At 40.8% G+C, this 22,664-nt stretch overlaps 1 protein-coding gene and 1 long non-coding RNA gene across 3 annotated transcripts in view; one reads left to right on the forward strand and one right to left on the reverse strand.

Moving 5' to 3' along the window:
- The window catches only part of LOC129517158 (uncharacterized), a 109,858-nt gene that overhangs the window by 35,193 nt on the left and 52,001 nt on the right, over positions 1–22,664 (forward strand). The window contains exons 1-2 of one of the 2 annotated variants that reach the window (XR_008665960.1): positions 12,731–12,796; positions 20,539–20,665. This is a non-coding gene — a long non-coding RNA (uncharacterized LOC129517158). Of the gene's footprint in view, positions 1–12,730; positions 12,797–20,538; positions 20,666–22,664 lie in introns of those variants that run through there. The other variant, XR_008665959.1, reaches the window with a different exon arrangement.
- GUCY2C (guanylate cyclase 2C) overlaps positions 8,756–22,664 on the reverse strand; it is a 77,020-nt gene continuing 63,111 nt past the window's right edge. Inside the window, exons 23-28 of the mRNA XM_055336806.1 lie at positions 19,306–19,498; positions 17,189–17,363; positions 14,369–14,467; positions 12,838–12,932; positions 10,798–10,874; positions 8,756–9,493 (exon numbers count right to left, since the gene is read on the reverse strand). Coding sequence (XP_055192781.1) covers positions 9,316–9,493; positions 10,798–10,874; positions 12,838–12,932; positions 14,369–14,467; positions 17,189–17,363; positions 19,306–19,498 — 817 coding nt within the window. The 3' untranslated portion in view covers positions 8,756–9,315. The remainder of the gene's footprint in view (positions 9,494–10,797; positions 10,875–12,837; positions 12,933–14,368; positions 14,468–17,188; positions 17,364–19,305; positions 19,499–22,664) is intronic.

Genomic DNA, 22,664 nt, shown 5'->3' on the forward strand with positions numbered 1-22,664 from the left:
AGGTGCCCCCTGAATTGAATTGTTGGTTACCTAGTTGTTGTCAGAGGATTGGCTGTTGGTGTCAGAAAAGACATCATATACACATCACATGTGGGGAAGACAAAACTCCCATGTTGATTTTTGTTTTATTGCTTTTAACAAATTTTTCAGGGTATAGATAACTACTAGATCACAGTTCACTGATTTACTAGAAGAGTGTGCATTCCTGCTTCAAGTTAGCTGATCCCAAGGTTTGGGCTCTTAGGAATCTGCCCTGGAGGGATGTCAGCTCTCCGTGCCTCCCTCGGAAAACCAAGCAGGTAGCATTGCTGCCCTTTCTAGTGCATTCTTTCTGTGTTTTGGCTTTTAATATTGAGGAGGTCGAGTCTTGGTGAAACACACAGGTGTGACCTTTTTCAGGCCTGACCGGAGGCCGTGGCACTGGCTCCCACAGAAAGCTGCCCTCTCCATGCCAGCCTCGGTGCCCGGCCCCCGTGCCGCAGTCTCTGGAGGGAGGTCCTGCTCTCTGCCTACTATCAGTCCAGCCCTGGGGCCTTCATTCCCAGGCTTCTTACCTAGGCCTTGGCCAGAAGTCCTCTTCCAGTGCCTGTAGGGAAACTAAGCAGAGTGTTTAGGGAGACTTCTCCACCCTGAATTCCCCATCTCTGATGATAAAAATGTCTCTCTTTCTACCTCCTGGGGCAGGGAGGATGCCTTTCTCAGGAGAAATTTATTTCCTATTTTCAGGGGGACAGAGAAGGGGGAGTCCTCCTTGCACTGGCTATTTCTCAAGTAATTTTCCTTCTTGCACTGGCTATTTCTCAAGTAATTTTCCTTCTTGCACTGGCTATTTCTCAAGTAATTTTCTTCTTGCACTGGCTATTTCTCAAGTAATTTTCATTCAAAATAATATGCCCACGTGACATATTCTGGCCTGGACTGCCCTGAACCCCAAAACATGGAAGCGAAGGGGAAGGTCAAGGGGTCCTACAAGAGGAGGTAGTGTCTGAGGTGAATCTCAAAGTGTAAGTGAAGCATGTGGGAGAGCTGTGAGAGCAGAAGACCCCACTAATTAGATAGCAACAGCTAACAGACAAGAGGGGTTCCCTCATGTCAAGAGAGAAAAACTAGAATTTTAATCAGACTGAATGACGGTGAGGAACGAAACCAGTGAGCACAGCCTATGGTGACAGATTTCACAAAATTCAGCAAAATCCCCGTAATGACCCCTGAAGCATGTCTTATCATGCTCCTCAGGGACTGCCACATCCTGAAACTGGGACCAGAAATAGCAGGCTGTATCCTGCCTGTCACTGTGCCCTGAAGTTTGGCACCTGAGTCCGACAATCTGGAGAGAGGGCGCAGAATTTGTGGGTTTTGCCTATTTAACCCTGAGCCTAAACCTTCCTACTCTTTGGTTTGTAGCCAAAGGCTGCATCTCCTCGCATTGGCAAATTTGTGTGGCAATAAAGCCCTCCCTTACTTCTGACCAAATTAGCATTTCAGGAATTTTTGCTGACAGATTCCTATGCAGTGGAATCAGCACAAGCAAAGTCATGATCATTACCAGCAGTGAAGTCATCGACCTGTTGCCTCCTATATGTCAGCCACGGAATGGGTTTTCTGTTTGGGTTTAGTTTTTTGTTTTTGCTCATTTTTCTTAGAAACGCTATAGCTCCCTTCTCACTGGGATGCTCCCAGACCAGTTGGTGGTGGCCTCTGGCACATACACAGGAAAATGAAGCAGATAATCTTGGAGAACTTGTGAAAAGTGAAGACGCAGCCTTGTTTGGAGAGACATCGTTTTGATGTGCACATGGCAGGGGCACCTGGTCTGTCAGGGCAACTGGACAAACAGTCCTTAATGGCTTAGGTGCCGGACAACAGGGCACTGTGGTGTTTTGCTGAAACAGGTGTCTGTTGTGACAATCCAGGTGTATCATTCCTGTAGTCTCCTGGTTTTGTGGCCTGTAAACCCATTTCTCGTGCTTTTCCAGAGACTGAGGAAGCCTCCTGATAAGCTCCTTTCTTTTTCACTAGCTTGAGTAGATTTTCTTCCCTGCAACTGAGAACGTGACTGGTCAAGAGGCTCTTCTGAGTGGGGAAGAGGTTTACAAGCAACAAGGCAGGAAATTTCTCCTGGGGTGGGGAGCTGAAAGGCATCACTCAGAAGCTTGGGTGGGGAGATGTGAGGCTCCTTGCTCCCATGGAAAGGGTGAGTCATGTGCCCAACTTGCTGGTTGGTACTCACTTTCTCCTCCAAGTGGGACCTGTACATGTCCAATAGTATCCTTTGTTCTGCTGTCTTCCTGTCAGTCACCACAGGCCTCAGGGAGAGCAGCCACAGATGATGAGACAGGCCGGGCCAGGCACCATCCCCTCTGTGCCCTGTTCCTCGGAAGCCTATTAGTGCTACACTGTAGGGACCCACGGTCCACTCTCTTTCTTTATTTGAACAAGTGTGTCAGTATACAGAATCATTAAAGTTTAAAGTACTGCTGTAATAGCACTCCAAGCAGTCTCAGGGGCTAACTTGCTTCAAGCCCCTTGCTTGCTGACCTAATTCTAGATGAACTATCCTTGAAGTTTATAGAAGGCTGGCCTTGAGTGAGGGACCAAACTTTCCCAGAAATCAAGGCCTGATGACACTAGAAAATGATGCTAGCAAGTCTGTTCAGGGTCATGCTGTCATGGGATTAATCACCTGGGCAGCTCCTCACCTCTTCCCCCCCCCCCCCCCCACACACACACCTTCTCCTTTAAAACTCTCTGGCTTCACCTGGACAGGGAAGGAAGATGGTCTCTGAGACATTCGTCCACCACATCCCCAGGTTGCCGGCTTCCTGAATGAAGCAATCATTCCTTTCCTACCCTCACTTGTCTCTCAACTGTTGTTTTTCAAGCAATGAGCAGCTGAACCTGAGTCTGGAACCAGTTCTCTTTCCAATAACCCTCTAATGATCACCTCATTCAACTTTCTCTAAGTCAGATTGAAACTGAGGGTTGAAGAGGTTAAGAACAATAACTACTCTGAATATAGTTCTCCTCTGTTTACAAAGGTCTTATCTCTAAAAACTTCTTTGGTCCTCACAGCAACCCAGTGAGGTTAAGCAACTGGCCCAAGCTTGGCTCTTTGCTTCACTTGTAGCAAAGCAGAGATGTGCATTTCTGGGTGTGTGATCCTGTGTACTAATGCTCAGAGGCTCTGCACACTGATTCTGGTCTGCAAACTCTGTTACCAGTTCCCATAAAGTACAAGATTGAGAGTGTTTAGAAACTTTGATGGCAGCAGGACATTGCCCCAATATTCAAGTGTGTGCTTTTTCTGTTCTATAGAAGTATCATTCTGAGATCGATTTGGAAATGAAAAAACAAAAGAGTCCATTACATGAGAAACTCTGCTCTACACTGCTTTCACTCCTGAGGTGAACAGGTGGTGACTGGGTAGTCTAGGGTCTCTTTAGAAGCTGCAGAAGGCTTTTGCACAATTCCTACTCTCAAAGAACATCCATTTTCTCACAAATCACGAGATCTGATTTATTCATTTTCAAAGAAATATAGAACTAAAAGTGATAACTCATGTTTTTGGTAACACATGTAAATTGTGAGTCATGTGTCTGCCAAACAACAAGATAGGAGCATGTCACTGGTTTCTCGGCCATGAACTCTATCTACCCTGGGGTTGGGTTAATACATCAAACAATTTGATTTTTTTTTAAAGAATTTATTTATTTATTCATGAGAGACACAGAGAAAGAGGCAGAGACATAGGTAGAGGGAGAAGCAGGCTCCTTACAGGGACCCCATTTTGCACTTGATCCCTGGACTCCGGGATCACGTCCTGAGCTGAAAGGAGACACTAGGGGTCCCCAAAAAATTTAATATTGAAATGATCTCCACAAGGTTAAATTGCTACTATTTAAAGGTACAGGATAAAATGTATTTTAACTGGGATTGCATTGGATGATATAAGTAAGCACATGCATAAAGCCTTATATTCTTTAAAAGTAGGGAAGAAAGATAATGACATTTTTAGCAAACGTAAAAACAGTGTGCTGTGACTGCAGATACAAAATCATTTTTCATGAATTCTAGACTGGACATTCTTATCTTTCTGGAATGGCTAACTTATCATCAAATAATGGGACAGGGTCATTTTCAGAACACATGTTCTCACATCTGGCTTATCTGCTGGCTGAACAAAAATTCGTGGCACTCCAGCACAAAAGGAGCAATTTCCCACACTACTTTTGTTATTGTTCTTTTGTTCAGTCACAAATCTAAAGCGATATGGTACTCTCGGACAGGAATGTTTTAGTACAATAACAGCTTTTTTCTTAAGAGTGAAAATCCTTTTTGAATTTCCTTTGGTTGGTGAAAACAGGTGTGAATATAGGAAGTCCTTTGTAAAAGCAAGTGGAATTAACTCAAACTTTCAGAAAATGGGGATACCTGTACTCTTGTTCCTTAGCAACTCAATTATTATCTGACTTCCTAGGAAGGCAGATGGAAAGTCAGCTCACCTACAACATCGCCTTATTGTCTTGCTTCCTCCTATTACTAATGTATCAGTGCCTGTCACAGTCACCACTATCACTTTCAATAAATGCCATTTCTGAGTCCTTCAACCTAAGAAAGAATTTCTTATAAGCTAATTTTCTTAGGGCTTCACCCTTCCCTCTTTCTTTCTAGAACAGATTATACATTTTGTAGAATGTCCCTCGATTTGAATTTGTCTGATGTTTTCTCATGATCAGGTTGAGGTTATGTTTTAGGGGAGAATATCATGTATGTGATGAGACCCACTCAGTGCAGCTTATCAGGGGGTAGAGATGATATTAATATGTCATATGAATGAAATCATACAATAAAGAGTCTTTTGGGTCTGGCTTCTTTCAATTAAGGAAGTTGCATGTAAGATTCATCCATGTTGTCATGTGAAACAGTAGTTCATTATCTTTTATTGCTGCGTAGTATTTAATCAAGTGGCTTTTCCATAGTTCCTTTATCAATCCACCTATTGAAAAAATCTTGGTTATTTCCAGTTTTGGTACTTATGAATAAAGCTAATATAAACATTCATAAACATGTATTTGTGTGAAGGTAGTTTCATTTCATTTGTATAATACAAATTAGGAGTGGACTGTTGGACCTGTGGACCTGTGGTAAATGTTTAACTTTATAAAACCTGCCAAACTATTTTCCAGAGTTTCTGTACCATTTTACGTTGTTGCCAATGATATGTGAGAGTTTCATTTGTTCTGCATCCTTGTCTACACTTGATATTGCCAGATTTTTAATTTTAGCCACTTTAATAGTATGTAGTGTTATCTCATTGTGACTTTAGTTACCTTTTACTAATGACTAATGATGTTTTACATCTTTTCATATACTTTTTGCATTTACATATCTCCTTTGGTGGAAAGTCAAAAAGCAAATCAAAATTAAAGCTGCAATTTTTCTAAATCTAAGTTGTCTAACAGGAAACTGAAAACAGGAAGGTAAACACAGAGTGGCTTTAAAACCATTTAAAATTGGAAAAAAATTATTTTACTTGTATATGTTTCCAGTACTCCTCATTTCGTTTTGAAGATCCAAGTTTCTATCTGGTACCATATGCATTTAATATGCATTATAGAGTATATGTACTGGCAATAAATTCTCACTTTTTTTTTTTAGAAAGTCTTTATATTTACTTTTGAATTTTGTTTTTGGCTAGGTATTGAATTCTATGTTTCTTCATTACTTTAAAGATGTCATTTTATTGTCTTTTAGTTTGCATAGTTTCAGAAGAGAAGTAGGCTGTAACAAATATAGTTGTCAAAAATTCCCTATTAAATAGTTTCAACACCTATGTCATGTGTGTATCTGGGTGTCTCTTGAGAAAGTGAATAAATCCTCTTGCTCTCTTAATCTATAATCTCCTTTCCTTTCCCTGAAAAAGAATGTTCCTGTTTTTGGCATTCTAAAGTGGTGACTATGACTAATGATATGTGACTATTAAGCACTCTAAATACGACTGTAAAATATACTTTCCAAGACTTATCACAAAAAAATGAAAAATATCTATTTAATAATTCTATGTTGATTTAATGTAGAGATGATAGCACTTTGAATATATTGGTTTAATTAAATATTTAAGTAAGTTACCTATTTCTTTTTAAAATGTGGCTATTAGGTCATTTAAATTGCATATGTAAAAGGAGATCTAAATAAATGGCAAAATATATCATGTTCATAGACTGGAAGACTCAACATAACCAAGATGTCAATTTTCCCCAAATTGACATATTGGTTTGATGCAGGTGATATAAAAAAAATCTGGCAAATTTTATTAGAGTTGTATATAAGCTTATTCTGAAATTTATATGGAAAGGCAAAAAAAAAAAAAGAACTATAGTAGCTGAAACAATTTTGCAAAAGAAGGATAAAGTGGGATGAAGCATTCTACTTGATTTTAAGATTTAAGATTTAAGCTACAATAATCAAGACTATGGGGGGATCCCTGGGTGGTGCAGTGGTTTGGCGCCTGCCTTTGGCCTGGAGCGCGATCCTGGAGACCTGGGATCGAATCCCATGTCAGGCTCCCGGTGCATGGAGCCTGCTTCTCCCTCTGCCTGTGTCTCTGCCTCTCTCTCTCTCTGTGTGTGACTGTCATAAATTAAAAATAATAATAATAATAATCAAGACTATGTGGCATGGGAGGAGGGATAAATGCATAGATTAACGGCATAAAATAAAAAAACCCATAAATAGATCATTCAAGTATGGACAGCTTATTTTGACAAAGTTATAAAGCAGTTTTGTTGACTGGTTAAAAGTTGAAAAATGCTGAATCTGGCTTGCCTTCTTTTGTTGAGTGGAGGGATGTTTTAAATGTTTCTTCCACATTGTTCTAGCTTTAGGATTCCATTTACATATTGGAGGCCACTGGGAATTGTCCCACAGTTCTTAATAGCTTTGTTTTGATTTATTTACTTCTTTTTCTCTTTGGCTAGTTTGCAGAATTTCTTTAGTGCTACATTCGAGTACATCAATTCTTTCCTATTTCCTATTTCCTTTCCTATTTCCAATTTCTCACCCTATTGCAATGTTGTTTTATCAGTCTTGGGGTTCCTAACTAGTCTGTTTTCCTCTTCCCATCCTCCTCGGTTCTCCTTTGCTTGTGTCTTCCATTGTATCATGAATTTAGTTGTACTGAGAGGGGATGATCAGAGACGAATGAGTCTATGTCATCTTGTCTGAACCAGAGGCCCTCTTGTATGTACTCTTTTTTTGCCACTTCCTATGAATTGTTATTTTTTCAAAATAAAAAGCTAAGAAATATATATATGAGGCTGACATATTTCTATTGAGCTACATTGAGTGGTTCCATTGAGTGTCTAATGTAACTCCTGGCTGAGCCCTTTAAAATTGCTTTGGAAATTATTGCCTTCTCTCCCTTCTTTCTCTGCTTTACTTCTGACATCTCCTTCCAATGGGATATTATGTTGAAGACCTAATGTCAACATAGTTTCTATTTTCTCTGTTATTCTGAGGCTTTCAAAAATACTTACAAGGTCATTTCCTGCTTGATCATGCCCTAGATCTGGTCACCTAATCCATAGATCAGCAGACCAGCCTTTAGGATGTGATATTTATTAACTTTAGAGAAATCTCTTTCCTGCTTGAGGTCTGAGGGAGTAAGAGCTGGCTCAGGGTTTCTCCCTTATTTTGTCACAGATATCAGTTTTGAACAGGTATGCATCTATATGTTATGTATTTAAAAATCACTCACCTTTAATTGAAATTGAAGTTAAAAATCTTGGGTATTTGCCTCTTTAATTTGTTATTTTCACTGTTTTCTAGGGGATTTAAAAAAAGAGAATAAGGTAAAATTGCCTTTCTCATTTAAACCCTAATTACTTTTTGGATACTGGATATCGGGTACTAAACAGACAAAATGCATAGTTAATTGATTTAGTTGTATTATTACTTCAATATTTTAAATTCAGATCTTGTTTCAAGACAGTATGTATCAAAGGTATAAAAAAATGATTCTAGGATTTCCTGTATTCCTCCTGAATTTATTCCTTGTTTTTACAGAGTACTTCCTCTTGTACTTTTTTTCACATAGAATTCATGGGTCACACACTTTCTGAGCTACCTTGCATGTATGAAAATAATTATTGCTTTTTAAGCTTATTTCTTTGGAATTGTGAAGCCACTGAAGGGGAAATGCTGAGGCGTAGACACATTACAAACCTCTAGATTCCAGGTAAGGATTCTTGCTGCATAATAAGGGCTAAACCGATAAATCAGGAGAGAATTTATTGTATTCTTTTGATTTTACACTTTTCTGGGTGATGGATAACTTGCTTCCTGATCTCTGGAGTGGTTTTTGTGGTAGAGGTGGAGGGGGGTGGTTAGGGAGGAAGAGTAATGTGGTTGAAGCAGTTGGTTCAGAAGGTTAGTGACAGAAATGTTAGATACTTGTTCTTGTCTTTCTGATTCTAATCTCCTCCACACCAGCTGCCCTTTGTCATTTCCCTAGAGATTTCAAGCAAATGAGTCATGCCGGTGTGCCATAAGGAGGGGGCCAGAGAAGAGGGCTCCAAATGGTGGAAAGGGGATATTTACAGAGTTTAAAGTACTTCATCTTTAATCGGTAAATAAGATGTGACCTTTATCTCAGACTAGAGACAGATGTAGGCCCTGCCTCCCATGGTAGAAGGCTAGACATACAATCCCCTTGTGCATAGCAGGTGATAGCGAACATGGAAGGTCTTAGCTCTGAACAGCAATGCTGGCTTTGCTGGGCCTCAGTGCTGGAGAATGTCATCTGTTTTCGTGCAAGCACTAGACAGTGGCCGGCGCATTTCAGGAAAATGAGTGGAGTGGGTGGAAACAGGTAACCAGACCCAATAAAGTTTTAACTTTTATTCCTGCCTAACATATAGCATGTTTTCTGCCAAAGTATGAGTTAAATATAATTTAACAGATAAGGTGTTTAAAGTAGACATGACAATTTAAAAACTCTAATGAAGACAGAAAGAAAAAGAGCCAGTAAACCAAACCAAACAAAAAAAAATAAGTAAAATAAGAATACAATCTCTCCAACTTAGAGATAGTCCATCCATTCCTCTTCTTTCACTCAAGGTGGAAGGTCTCTGGAGCCACCGTATGGATCAGATTCCAGAGTAAAAGGTAATTTTGGCACTGAGAGTGCACGTCTGATTCACAGAAGCAAGTCTATGTTCCAGCCAAGGCAGCCGAGGAGAAGCAGAGCGCATCTAAGTCTTCTGTTGCTTTGAGGTCTCTGGGACCCTCGAGGCCGCTGCCTAAGTGCAGCTGTACTTAATTCGCTTGAGGGTTCTCCTTGTCTGTTGTGTTCAGCTGCAAGTATTCCAGAGTGCCTTTTTTGTAGCTGGCCACCCGTGTTGGTTTTCGGCTTCTTATCCCTGCGGCCTGTCTTTTCTGTAAAGAGTTGGCGAGCATGTCAGAAAATTCAGCTTGCAAGCGCTGCTGATTCTCCCTGGAAAGAGAGTGGGAGGGAAAATGAACATCTCAGCGATTCACACAGAATATTCCTTAGCTCTAGGATGATCAAGTCAGTTTACCAGATACTTATTGAATGCTAATTCTGTGCTAAACACTGGAAGTCCAGAGGATACAGAACGTGCTTCACTTCTGATGAGCTTATAAGAGCTGTCATCCCTGCTCTGTGCATTTGTAGAAAAAGCAGGACCCGGGATGCCTGGATGGCTCAGCAGTTGAGCGTCTGCCTTTGGCTCAGGGCATGATCCTGGGATCGAGTCCTGTATCGGGCTCCCCAAGGGGAGCCTGCTTCTCCCTCTGCCTATGTCTCTGTCTCTTTCTGTGTGTCTCTCAAGAGCAAATAGATAAATTCTTAAAATAAAAAAAAGGAAAAGGAAAAGGAAAAGCAGGACCCATTTCAAGTGGAAAATTATATTTCAATTTCAAAGTGGAACAACAACATGCTGCTTGGATTTGGAAACATGGTTAGGTTTACACATGCCACCGCAGGGAGGGCAAAAGAAGCCAGGACAATGCAAGGCTCCTGCAACACAACCCTGAGGACTTGGTCCCACACATTCTGGAGTGTGGATCTTGTCTGGGGAGGCCTCAGAAGGGATGGACTGTTTCAAGAATTTGGAATGGACACGGGCGCTCCAATAAGGGCCAAGCTCCCCGTGGCCTGGGGAAGATCTGGCTTGTTGTGGCTTCTCTTCAGCCTTGCCACTGATCTGGGTCCAGCATCTAGGAGTCTGCAAGACAGGGTCTCTCTACCATAGCAAAAGCCACCGTAACAGGCATGCAGTTGATTGCAACAACCAAATGTGCAACTGAGTGCCATTTCAGTCACTGTTAGGGGAACTGAAACCTATTTGTTAAACATGAAACCTTGCCTTCCTCATCTCTGGGAGAACATAGACTCCATGCAAAAACCCAGAACCACAGTCCTGGGGCTGGTGCAGGTCCTGTTTCCACTGGGTGGCCTAGTAGAGAGCTGCTGGCAGGGCTAGAGATGTAAGGGGCCTCCTTGCCACCAGCATGCTCTACTCTTGTCTGAATCAGACATGCAGGAGGTGAGCTGTCTCCTCTCCTCTGTTCTGAGTGTGCCTGGAACACCCAGTTTCTGGCAGCCAGAGAAGGGAGGTTTCTACACTTCTCATGTGTATAGTCAATGGCCTTGTATTCAATTATGTAATTGCCTCTGGCGAAGCACTTCCAACCATTCAATTGGCTGTAGGTAGCACAACCAACAGAGCCAAGGCTTCCATTCCCCTGTCCCTCCCGCCACACAGAACAGCTTACACAGTAGGCGGGGTTGGCAGGTTGTACTCCTGGCCCTTCACTCCCGTCAGCCAGTAGGTAGTCTCAGTTCCTCTTCCCTAGGAAGATAAGAAAGGTATGAGCCATAGAGGCCAGTGAGGCAGGTCAGTTCCAGCCCAATCATGCTGATTGTGTTCCCAAGAGATATTTCACTTCCATGTTTCTCATCAGGGCCCACTTTTCAGTACAGCACATGTTCCTGATGTGATTTGCATTCATTCTAGACAGATCTTTCTCTCCAAGTGCCTTTTTGAAAACAAGTCTCTCATTCCCCAGACATGTTTTTTATTTTTTTCCAAAGTAGAGTTCTCTTTTTCCCCAAAAGACATTTCTAAGTGTCACTATGGCAACACCATAAGAACTCTTAAAGAAGAAACTCCGTGTCCAATCCTGTTATGCCAAGAAGTCCAACTGGTTTTTTATCACCCACTTTTTCTTCTATCCCTTTTTGTGACAAAATTTTGCCACAAAACTTTTGCCATAGTTTCTCCACCTTCAGCATGTAATTATAAACACGTGTACATCCTAAGAAACACTTATGAAATGGCATTTTCTGAGCCCACCTGGAGGCTATAGAGTGAATGGAAACTTACTGGAAATCCCGTTTTTGCTAAAGCTTGTATTTGAAAAGGAGATGGGGTGGTTATATATTTAAAAATCACACATCTTTAAAGGTTTATTTATTTGAGAGAGAGAGAGAGAGAGAGAAAGTACACACATGGTAGGGAGAGGCAGGGGGAGAGGGAGAGAGAGTCCCAAGCAGACTACACTGAGCGTGGAGCCCAACTCGACTCAATCCCATAACCCTGAGATCATGACCTGAGCTGAAACCAAGAGTCAGATGCTCAACCAACAGATCCACCCAAGCACCCCTAAAAATCACACATCTTTGACACTGGTAGTTTGCTGGCTGTGTTTGAGCTGTAGTAATCCAAATACCACTTCTACTTTGCGGGGGGATGCTCCATGTAGAAAGTGTATTTATGGAGCACTAAAAAAGGGAGTGTGATATTAGGGCACTTCTTCATGAAAGGAGGCTTTTCCAAGTTGCAGTCACAGTGTAAAGGCCAGAAGCACTGTGGCTCCTGGAGACAGATCATCTTATAGTAGATAGTTGGCTTCAGACCAGTTGTGAAAAGACTGAAATGACCTTTGAAAAGCAGCTGAAGTGCCAACTGGAGACATCTGGTGACTCTGGAGGGCAGCTGTTCTGAATGTGAGGACTAGCATGGAGGGGAGAGACTGGTCATTCTCCATCTTTGGCGTGCATCCTGATCACTTAGAATCCTCATTAAAAATATCTACAGAGCATTTTTCTCAGCAGGGCTGGTGGAGAGTCCAGATGTGCTAAGTCAGAAATCTAGGGCCACAGCTGGCTGTTCGCAGGTCCAGAGCTTCAGAATGATAAAGCACCCCCTAGAGAGGTGGTTTTAGGGAGAAACAATGTGTTGAAATGAGAGCAAGGAAGTGAGTGAGAAGATGGGGGCTTTGACTTAAGTCCTGGGGTGCCTGGGTGGCGCAGTTGGTTGAGTGTTGAACTCTTGGTTTTACGCAGGTCAGGATCCCAGCATTGTGGGATCAAGCCCTGCATTGGGCTCCACAGTTCTCTCTACAGAGAGAAGGAATCTCTTTTTCCTTCTCCCTCTGCTCCTCCCCTGGGCGCACTCTCTCTCTCTCACAAACAAACAAACAAACAAACATCTTTTCTCAAATAAACAAATAAATCCTGTCCCAGATCTTAGCTCTCGGTTTTGCAGGAGGACTTGGAGACAAATCTTGGATGTATATGTAAGAAATGGTGGTGGCATTTTATAACATATTGGTCCTAGTTCAAAATATTAAAAAGGTTCTGAGTTCACATTCTTTGGTGGTGGCTTCTCCTACAGGGGATAATGCGTGGTCGTGGCAGGAAGCGCAGAAAATAATGCTCGACATTATTGACCATGAGATGATGTCCAGTTTCCAAGAAGGTGACCCACAAGTGAGTGCTTTTCCTGGGTCCTCTCTCTGTGGATCCCTTACCTTTAGGTATGTTTCCCCTCTCACTTCGTACAGGAACTGGCATTCAGTTCTCTTCAGGATGGCTATTGTGGAGCCACTCACATGAATTCTCAAGGCTAGAAATGCAAAATAGATCAATGAAAATCTCATCCACTTTGAAGTCTATTATATGAACACATTTGTTTCCATTTGATTCAGAAAATTTGTTACGGGTGTTCTTGACAGCTGAGATATTTTAGTGAAAGGACACTTAAAAACACAATCAGTGAGATAAATAGTATTACACATGGGATTAAAGGGGCTGGCATTGCTTTTTGGTGTCCTGAGTGAAGGGGCTCCCTGGGTTGTGTTCCATAGATTCTCTCTCCAGCACAGAGTGGTGGCCCCTGTGCCATGTTTTAGATTTTGACAGTTGGAATTTGGTTTTGGGTCCCTGTTATGAAAGTTCTAATAAGTAGCTTAAGTGTTGGTAGCAAGGTGGAGATTCAGGAGATAGTTACAGGGTCACAATTTTCTTTAGTTTTACTCTTTTAGGGATACTGTTATCCTTCTGACAAACAGTTGGTGAAGTCATTCCCATTCATGGTCCACCATTGGAACACTACCTTTCCTACTGTGGGTGCCACAGACAATGACAATAGTAAGAATAATGGCAATCCTATATTGTATGCCCGCCACGTATCAGAGGATTATGAAATGCTTAATATACATCACATCAACTCCTTCCAGAGAACCTCCTAGCAATATAGGTACCCCATCCTTAATTTATTTCTTCAACTTTCTGATGCCTAGAAGGATGAGGTAACTTTCCCCCAGCTTATAGAGACAGTGATTGTATGTATTGCTATAATTGTAATCCAAATCTGTCCTTTCCTTTATACTGTGACTTTCTAGTACAAACCAGTATCAGGTTGTCAGTAGACTGCCAAAATACCACTCCACCACCTGTGTTTTTGCAAGCCCCACCCAGACCTACCAAAGCTTGCTTTCTTTCTTATGTAGATTTCCGTTACTATCACTGTCACCAATGTTCATAAAGCTCACAGTGCCACAATGCTCATGTAGTTCATAGTGCCTGTCAGGCAAATGCAATATAAACTTCTGCATATAATATATACTTATATTTTTCTTTACTAAAACCAATTCTCAGGAAAATAAAAGAGGGAAAAAAAAGGAAATAAAAGAAGAATAGGAAAGCGAACCAGTATAAGCTCCATATCTGGTCCACTGAATTTTTCTTTAACTTGCAAGGATCTAATCTAAATTTCATGACTATTCCAGGTAGAGAGAGCATGCCTGAATGCATTGCAAAGGTACCAAAACAAATAGTCTACTATTGAGCTAAAAAGGAAGAATACAATAATTCTCAGTAAATGGCAACAACAAAAGCAAATATAGTAAGGACTGGATTGACATAGGCTCATGTCCAGTCTATGTGAAAGGTCATTCTTCATCTCACTAGCACTTTGTAGATCCTTATTATGCATTTTATTTTACAATTCCTCTCTGCTGGAAGACATCTTATCCTAAGAAAAGCAATCTCCTTTCTTACGGAGGCCAGTGGATTCCATCCTAGAGGCTGTATTGACAGTATCTCCAAATAGGCAATAACGAGGCATCTTGATCCCCACAACTCCTGCAGCACAGGGACCTGAAATACACAGAAAGCAGGAAGTGAAGGCAGCAGAAATCACAGTGTGCAGTTATGATGGGTAAGTCTTTGTTCAGAGTCACAGTGCTGAATCCTTCATTTTATGTAGAACTGGCTGACAGTGTGAAAAATGAGCTGTGACTTTTGTTAAATGGATGTATTCAAGGAGGAAAGCATTGTTATAACAAGACAAGCTTCTAGAAAATATCTTGCTATAGCACAGAAAAGTACATTTGCACAAAACAAGAAGGTATCCAGAGATCCAGCCTGCAAAGGTGGGAAATCCTTTTTAGTATTTTCAATAGAAGGTTCTCAGGAAGGATGAAGACTCTCCCACTGTTTGCTTATTGTGCCACACCACACACACAACCCTGAACTGGTGGAGGCCGTGGCACACTCATAGGCTCAGTAACCAAATTCTGTCTTTTAAAAAAAAAATTACTCAAAGTAGCATTTCTCAGACTGGTGACACAATGATGGAAGACCCAGAAGATGAGGACTTGGCATAATTATCCCTGGGCACTTCATATACCATATGGATATGGTGGGATGGAAAAGCCTGTGGCACAAGGACATTCTCACAAGAACACAGAAACCAAAGACTGGACACAGCACCATATTAGGTAGGGAAGAAGGGTTGTTGAAATCAAGTGTTTGTGTGGAATCACTGAACACAAGGAGTTACAGATTGTAGACATTAATGATTAACTCAGAAATTGCAAAACTGGTCTTGGATAAAGGTAACTATTGATTTTCTAGTTGGCTTATTGGGTTGTGATCTATGTGAGCTGCACATTTATCCTATAGATTCTGCGTGATTATGAACATTGGGGGAAAAATCAAAATACTGGATCTTCCTTTGAGTGCTGAGCCCTTCTTTGCTAGGTTCAATGCAAAACAACACAAATAGCCAAACAACAGCAACAACAACAACAAGAAACACCAAACAAAAGCAGAAGTAATCTACAGAAGGGAAGGAGCAGTAGTGGTAGCTACTGAGTCAGAGGATCTCTGATCTGTGCCTGTGGTCTGCTATCTCTAATGACAGGTGACTCTTCACTTCAAAACTGGAGTGAAGCTGGGAGGGTCTGGTTAGCAGAAAAATCCTGCAGATATCTAGTCTTGTTTTCAACTATCAGTATTTAACTGCAACTTCTTAATTTTAGAGGGCCAAGTCCCTCCAGATATGTGTTCCTAATAATCTATTCTCATTTCAGCCCAATGTGGTGACACGTGGGGCCCTGGCAGTCAGCTCAGGCTTGAGTTGGCCACAGGAGGAAAAGATGGGACCAGGACCCAGAACTCTGTCCTCCCTGACTTGGCTCATCCAGCCATGCTGCTGTCTCTCCCTCCAGGTCTGGCAATCTGTGATGGGCCACAAAAGGGAGAGCATGCTATTGCTGGCTAAGGAAATGCCCGAGAAGTCCCCTCATGTGTATATGAAAACATCTATGATCTATGGCTATGGATGTGATTGGAGAAGAATGAATGTGGCAGGAATTTTTAACTTCTATTTATTGTTACTTTTACAACTACCCTGGGTTATTACTAAATCAATAAATGTTTACTGCCAGCCTTTCTACTAGGAATTGTGGATATAGGATGACTTGCAAGTGCAGTTGTCTGGTCCTTGCACAAAGCCTGGAGTGATCTTGGATTTTCTGTGTTTTGAGTCTTCTGAGAGCCTTGGAGGGCAGAAGAAAGAGCAATGACGAGAATGTATAGAGAGATGTAATTTAATTTAACACAAGGAAAGATTGTCTAATAATGATACATATTTTATAATGGAGTAAGTTGGCTTTGGAAACTGAGTTTTCAGGGAATTTTGGGATTATTCTAAAAGTAGCTATATTATTACTTGTCTTGGAATGTATAAAAATAAGTTGTTCCCTATAAAGGATTAATCCAGATGACTTCTGAGTTCCTCTCCAACTTAATTTTTCCATAACATTTGTAGTTCACCTTTTCAAATCTCTTCATTCTAGACTGAGTATCTTTCATGGTCTTTGAAGTGATCCATGTACTTTCTGTACCACAGAGGGGGGTGGGGAGGACATAAATGCCCTTTCATTATAGCAATATTAACAGCTATTTTTTTCCCCTGTGGATAATCCAATCCATGAAAGATGCTATACTAATGTGGAGGAAAAGCATCTACATAAGTTGACAATGGGGCAGAGGGAAGGAATGGGAGGGAAATAAATGAAATGGTAAATATGGGGATCTAAACCGCTGAGGGTGGCTCAGCGGTTTAGCGCCTGCCTTTGGCCCAGGGTGTGATCCTGGAGACCCGGGATCGAGTCCCGCGTCGGGTTCCCTGCACGGAGCCTGCTTCTCCCTCTGCCTGTGTCTCTGCCTCTTTGTGTATGTGTGTGTGTGTCTCTAATGAATAAATAAAAATCTTAAAAAAAAAACAGGAGGAAGTCTGGAGGCTGTCATTTTAGTCCATGGTTAGTGTTTATCATTCCAGGAGTCAAAGGTACTATAAAAGCTGTTGTTCCCTAGAATTCTCAAAGGAGGGTCCAATTATGTCAGTATATGTAATGGGACATTATAAGGGTTTGGGATTGGGTCTAATTATGTCAGGATATTTGACAGACAGATTCAAGAATAAACTTTATGGGAAAATTGATCACATCCAAAGACCCTTTATCCTTTCTGATTTAGTTGGTGCATAGAGGTTCATATGGTGCCCATATACTAGAGTACTTAACTCCATACCAGAGTGAACTCCAATGCGAATCCATATTGGGAGACCAGGAAGATGCTCCAGCTCAAACGTCCCCATGAAACTAAGGATGTCCAAGGCCATCTTGGCAATGTCTATTGCATGCCTGTTGCCATTCCTCTTGGGTAAACCACTGGCCACCATGTAGGCATCGCCAATGGTTTCCACCTGTGGAAATAGTTGCTTATTAGTGGTCCTACCCCTTCAAAGGCAGAGGAAATTAAAAACAAGTAGTTGACTGCATATCAAAACAAAAGCTTTTGAGAACTCAGTGTGAGCATAGCCCCCATACTTTTTCTGGGACTAGCTCAAGACCAGGTCTATGCTAATTTCTTCATGGTTTTATATCTAGTTAAATGAATGATAAAACAGCTATGAAAGATTTTGACCATATGAAAGTACTTCATAATCATAGAAATCATCTAGATGTCGTGACAATTCTGTAATGTTTACATAGTCTGAATGATTGTATATAATTTTAGGAACACCTGTAATTACCAGAAAAGTCAACTTTAGCACTTAACATTTTTTAATATTATATCCTATTTGACAGAAAATAATTGTAGACTCCTCCAAGATGTAATTCACATTCTTATAGCATAGTGATTCCAAACACTTTTCTTGTAACAAGTAAATGTGTGTGTGTCAACAGTGTCCCATAAACATGGGGCACCTGGGTGGCTCAGTGGTTGAGCATCTGCCTTTGGTTCAGGGTGTGATCCCGGTCCTAGGATTGAGTCCCTCATTGGGCTCCCTGCAGGGAGCCTGCTTCTCCCTCTGCCTATGTCTCTGCCTCTCTCTGTCTCCCATGAATAAATAAAATCTTAAAAAAAACACAACAGTATCCCGTAAACATTATTCTTTGATAAATGACATCTCTTTTAATTTTATGTTCATAATCATATAGTTCACATTTGTTGAATAGTTAACTTTTCTTTGCCAACCATCTCTAAAATGCATTAGCCATTTCCTTTTTTTTAAATTTTTATTTATTTATGATAGTCACACACACACAGAGAGAGAGAGGCAGAGACACAGGCAGAGGGAGAAGCAGGCTCCATGCACCGGGAGCCCGACGTGGGATTCGATCCCGGGTCTCCAGGATCGTGTCCTGGGCCAAAGGCAGGCGCCAAACCGCTGCGCCACCCAGGGATCCCGCATTAGCCATTTCCTATCCAACAAGAACTATTGTTCATATGGCTTTCTGACCTACACAGAGTGAAGATGGGGCTAGGACAAACCTAAAAGGAACATCTTCTCTGTGGGTAATAACCATTATGACAGACTATTACATGAGTGACCTCTAAACTTTACTTGAGCAAACTGTATTTCAGGCATATTATTTATCTAAATAGCCTTCATAATAACTCACTGAGTTAGGTGCTGTTATCTTCCCATTTTACAGATAGGCAAACTGAAACTTGACAAAGTTAAATATATTAAATGAGGTCACACAGGTAGGACCAGTTGGGATTCAAACGAAGAGCTCTAATTCTAAGTCACTTGCTTCATAGGCTCTGCAGCTTTTCCAACATGAAAATGTGGGAATTCAATTCTCCTTTACTCTTCTGACCCAGACATTATTATTTTTTTTTTGGACCCAGACATTATTAGCCCAGAACTGGTCAGCACTCTAGTCAGGTCACAGACCTAGTTCTGAAGTTACAGAATGTTTTCCCTGTTCTTCTTTAATCTTCTTTGAATTGTGCTCACTATTTCAGCAATAGATCACTATTCTACTTCTTATGACTCTGGTGTCTTCTCTGCTTCCTTTGCAATCAGTCTACACCCTGTCCATTTTTTTTTCAATTTCAATGATTTGAGATTATGCCATTTTCTATAAATTTAGTATCCAGAATTCATTCCTGATGAACCTTATGTTGCTTCTTTCGTTCTGCTTCTCAGAAGTCACAAGGGCAATTTTGACTTCTGAGCCTTATTATTCTTTTACTTCCCTTCATTTTCCCGGGTTGAGCTCAGTTTCAACCACAAATTCATTAAATCTTAAATTAGAAAGGCCAAGATCTGAGTAATAATAGGAACCAACCAACTTTGGCTCTGCTGACCAGGGGCAGTACAATCATTTCAGCCTGTTAGGTGAAGTGGTTACCTTGTACACATCATGGTGATCGAGAATGTGGTCAAAACTCTTATAGATGTCATTGAGCATGTCCACCACTTCCATGGGGGTGCTGTATTTGCAGATGGTGGTGAAACCTACAATGTCACTGAAGTAGATTGTAACTTCCTCATATAATTCAGGTTCTACAATGCCTTTCTCCTTCAGAGACTTTACCACTAGCCTAGATGAGAAAGGGGAAAAAGATGTCTTCAACTTAGTAATTATTTTTCTTATCTTGCATACATATTTAAGATAGTAGTAACTACCCACAAGGAATTCTACAATTTGGGATTTCCACTGAATGGGGTGATAGGAAGCAAAGATTGGTTGCACATACTGACCATAGGAATATATTACATACATACACATATGATCCATGCATTTGAACTCATAGGAATATATGCAGATTTAGCATTAACTTAGTACATGATTATTAACCCCAACACACATGTACATATAATTCTAGTGCCTACATAACCCCTTTGTCTATATACACACTTGCCCACATTTTACCACTCTATTGATAGTCAACTCCTTCTAGATATAGCTCTACATCAAGAGGCTGAGGAGAGTGTGTCATTAATGCAAGAGCTTGAATTACTGCAGCTGTCAGATCTGACTTTTTTCATCAGAGCCAACAGTTTTGCCTCCTAAGCATATTTTACATGGTATTGTTGGATATCAGTATAAAGGAACAATGCACTTAAAAATCAACTTTGACAAATTCTGAACAGGGATTTATTTGGTATATTCTTGAACCAGACGTGGGTCCTTTAAAAAGCAAAATTAGTCACCATGTAAACAAGTTAAAATTATGGTAAAACTGCAGAAGTCAAATAAAAGCAACTTATAGTATCTTTGTTGCAGAGACAGAAGGAGTAGTACATCAAACTTAGAATTAGAGAGAACCATAAGAAGGAATTCACACCATACTTCCTTGATGTGCCAAGTCGTTTTTTCACTGAGAAAATAGGTGGGACCAACATGGGGCTAGATGCTCCCTGTCTGCCCTTGGAATCCCTCTGTAAAGAACCTAAGTATGAACCACTAGAATCAGAACATGGCCACTGGGAGGGTGCCTTAGAGATCATTGAGAACACTGAGGCTTAAAAAGAAAGTATGACTTTCACAAGGTCCCACTGCCACTAAGGGAAGAGCCAGTACTCAGCAACATCCCACCTTTTGGTCTTTTTATTGCATGGTATCTCCTCCACAACCCAGACCTTGGATATTCATGAAGATGAGGAAGATCTGGAGGTATGCTATTTGTATCAGAGAAGGAATGTCTGCCATTCTCCCAGAAAACAGTTCGTCAACCACAAGGACATACAACCTTCAAACCATTGAGGTAAATCTTTTCAATTGGTGCAATAACAAAGCCTGGGACCTTTGAGAAACACCCCTTTGATGTGGCTGGTTGGATTCTCGGGGGGGCACTTCTGGGATGGTGGTTCTTGACCTGTCCAGTATAAGGGTGCAAATTTTTAGGATACATAAATGTAATGATAAAATTGGATATTTTACCATCTTTACCGTTCCTATTACTGCTTATGTCTAAAAGTCATATGAGCTTAGAAACTAGTGCATTACCCAGAGAGAGAAATTAATGTGGATAGATAAATGAAGAGCTGTGACTTCACATGGCAAGCTTTGGTAACAGGTTGTTGCTGACATAGATAGATTAGCAAACAGAGTAGATGTTTTGGAAAGGCTTCCCACAAAGAGAAAAAACTTCAACATTAATGTCTCAAAGCCCAAGGGGCACTGTTTAAATAAATGTTTAATATCTGGTTTCTACATTGCAGTCTTAGTTTATTTGCAATTTTGCCATAAATATTCCTTTTGATTCTTGTAGTTACTGTTGGTGTATGGTTTAGTTTTCCTTTAAAAATATAAATACTTTTTACATAAATTATCAAAGTGAGTTGAACCGGAGGCATGGTGTATTGTGTTATATAACCTCTGGCAATGCAATAAAAACATCTACCCATGGAGATGAAAAGTAGAGCATAGGGAATATAGTTGATACTGTTGTAATAACATTGTATTGTGACAGATGGTAACTAAACTTATTGTGGTGAACACTGAGTAATGTCTAGAATCATCAAATCACCATGTTGCCCACCTGAAACCAACAGAATAGTTTGTCAACAAGACTCAGTAATTAAAACAAACAAGACATCTACCCTCTAGTGTCGAAGTGGCACATTACACCAAGGGTAAGAAAAATCTGAGGAAGTTATGAGCTGTTTTGAATTGTTTGAGCAAGATTATTGGTTAAAACCACTGATGATGACACCCTGAGAAGGCAGTCAGATTATCTGGATGTTGTTTTTGTCACAACTCAACATTAAAGGCCAGGCAAAGTATTATGCATCATATAACTAGCATTTATGAAGCTCTGAGTGAAATTGCCATCTCTGATGGGAATATTAAGGGCTTCAGCCTATTTCCAGGATACCATTCCCGGGCTGTTCCTCAGCACTCTGAGGACACACAGATTCTGCTGGAGGCTCCCTTCAGGCATGGATGACTGAACAGAGCATGTGTGTCAGTCCTACCTCTTCACTCAGGTTTGTCAAAAAGAAACTGCCTATTTAGAAGACCGCTCACCCGGTCTCAAATCATTCCTTATTAATGTAGAGCTCATATTGTAAATAAAGCATGGGTTCAAAATAAAACAATGAACACAAGTTATACATTAATGTCACAGCTACTATGTATAATAATAACAACCATGGATATAGCAGACTCTGTGCTGAGTACCACATATCCTAAGCATTATTTCAGGAAATTCTTAGGGCTGGTGTCTGAGGTAGATGAGAAACTGAGGCTTGGATCATGTAGGTAACTTGTCCAAGTTGGTGGTGGAACTATGGTTTTTTGTCAGGCCTAGCTGACCTCAGCTTCTATGATTTTACTCAAGGCTAGACTACCTAGCTTAGCCTTCATCTCATAGAACACCTTATTCCACTTTAATGACAGGAGAACCTGACTGCTCACTTGTGACAGTTTTCTAACTCTTCACATTTTCATTTCTTGGTTCTCTTAACATTGCTTAGTTATTTTTCTGAGTACCAACACTCAGAAAACTTTACACTGTTTGAAGATTTCAACCTTACTTCCTTTCTCTTATGTCATGGTTGTGATACTATTTCACAAAACAGAGCTCAGCCCATAGATGCCTCTGTGATGAGGCATCTGATATGTGGTCCCCACCTCCTCCACTAACAACTGCTCCTACTTCTTGTAATTTGGCTTCTACTTTGAGGTAGAAAGAGAAAGGAAAGGAATGAGCATTTAGTGCCTGCAAGTGCCTTGTAGCTCATAGATTCTATAGGAAAACT

The sequence above is a fragment of the Nyctereutes procyonoides genome, unplaced genomic scaffold (assembly GCF_905146905.1).
Source record: "Nyctereutes procyonoides isolate TBG_1078 unplaced genomic scaffold, NYPRO_anot_genome, whole genome shotgun sequence".
Lineage (NCBI taxonomy): Eukaryota > Metazoa > Chordata > Mammalia > Carnivora > Canidae > Nyctereutes > Nyctereutes procyonoides.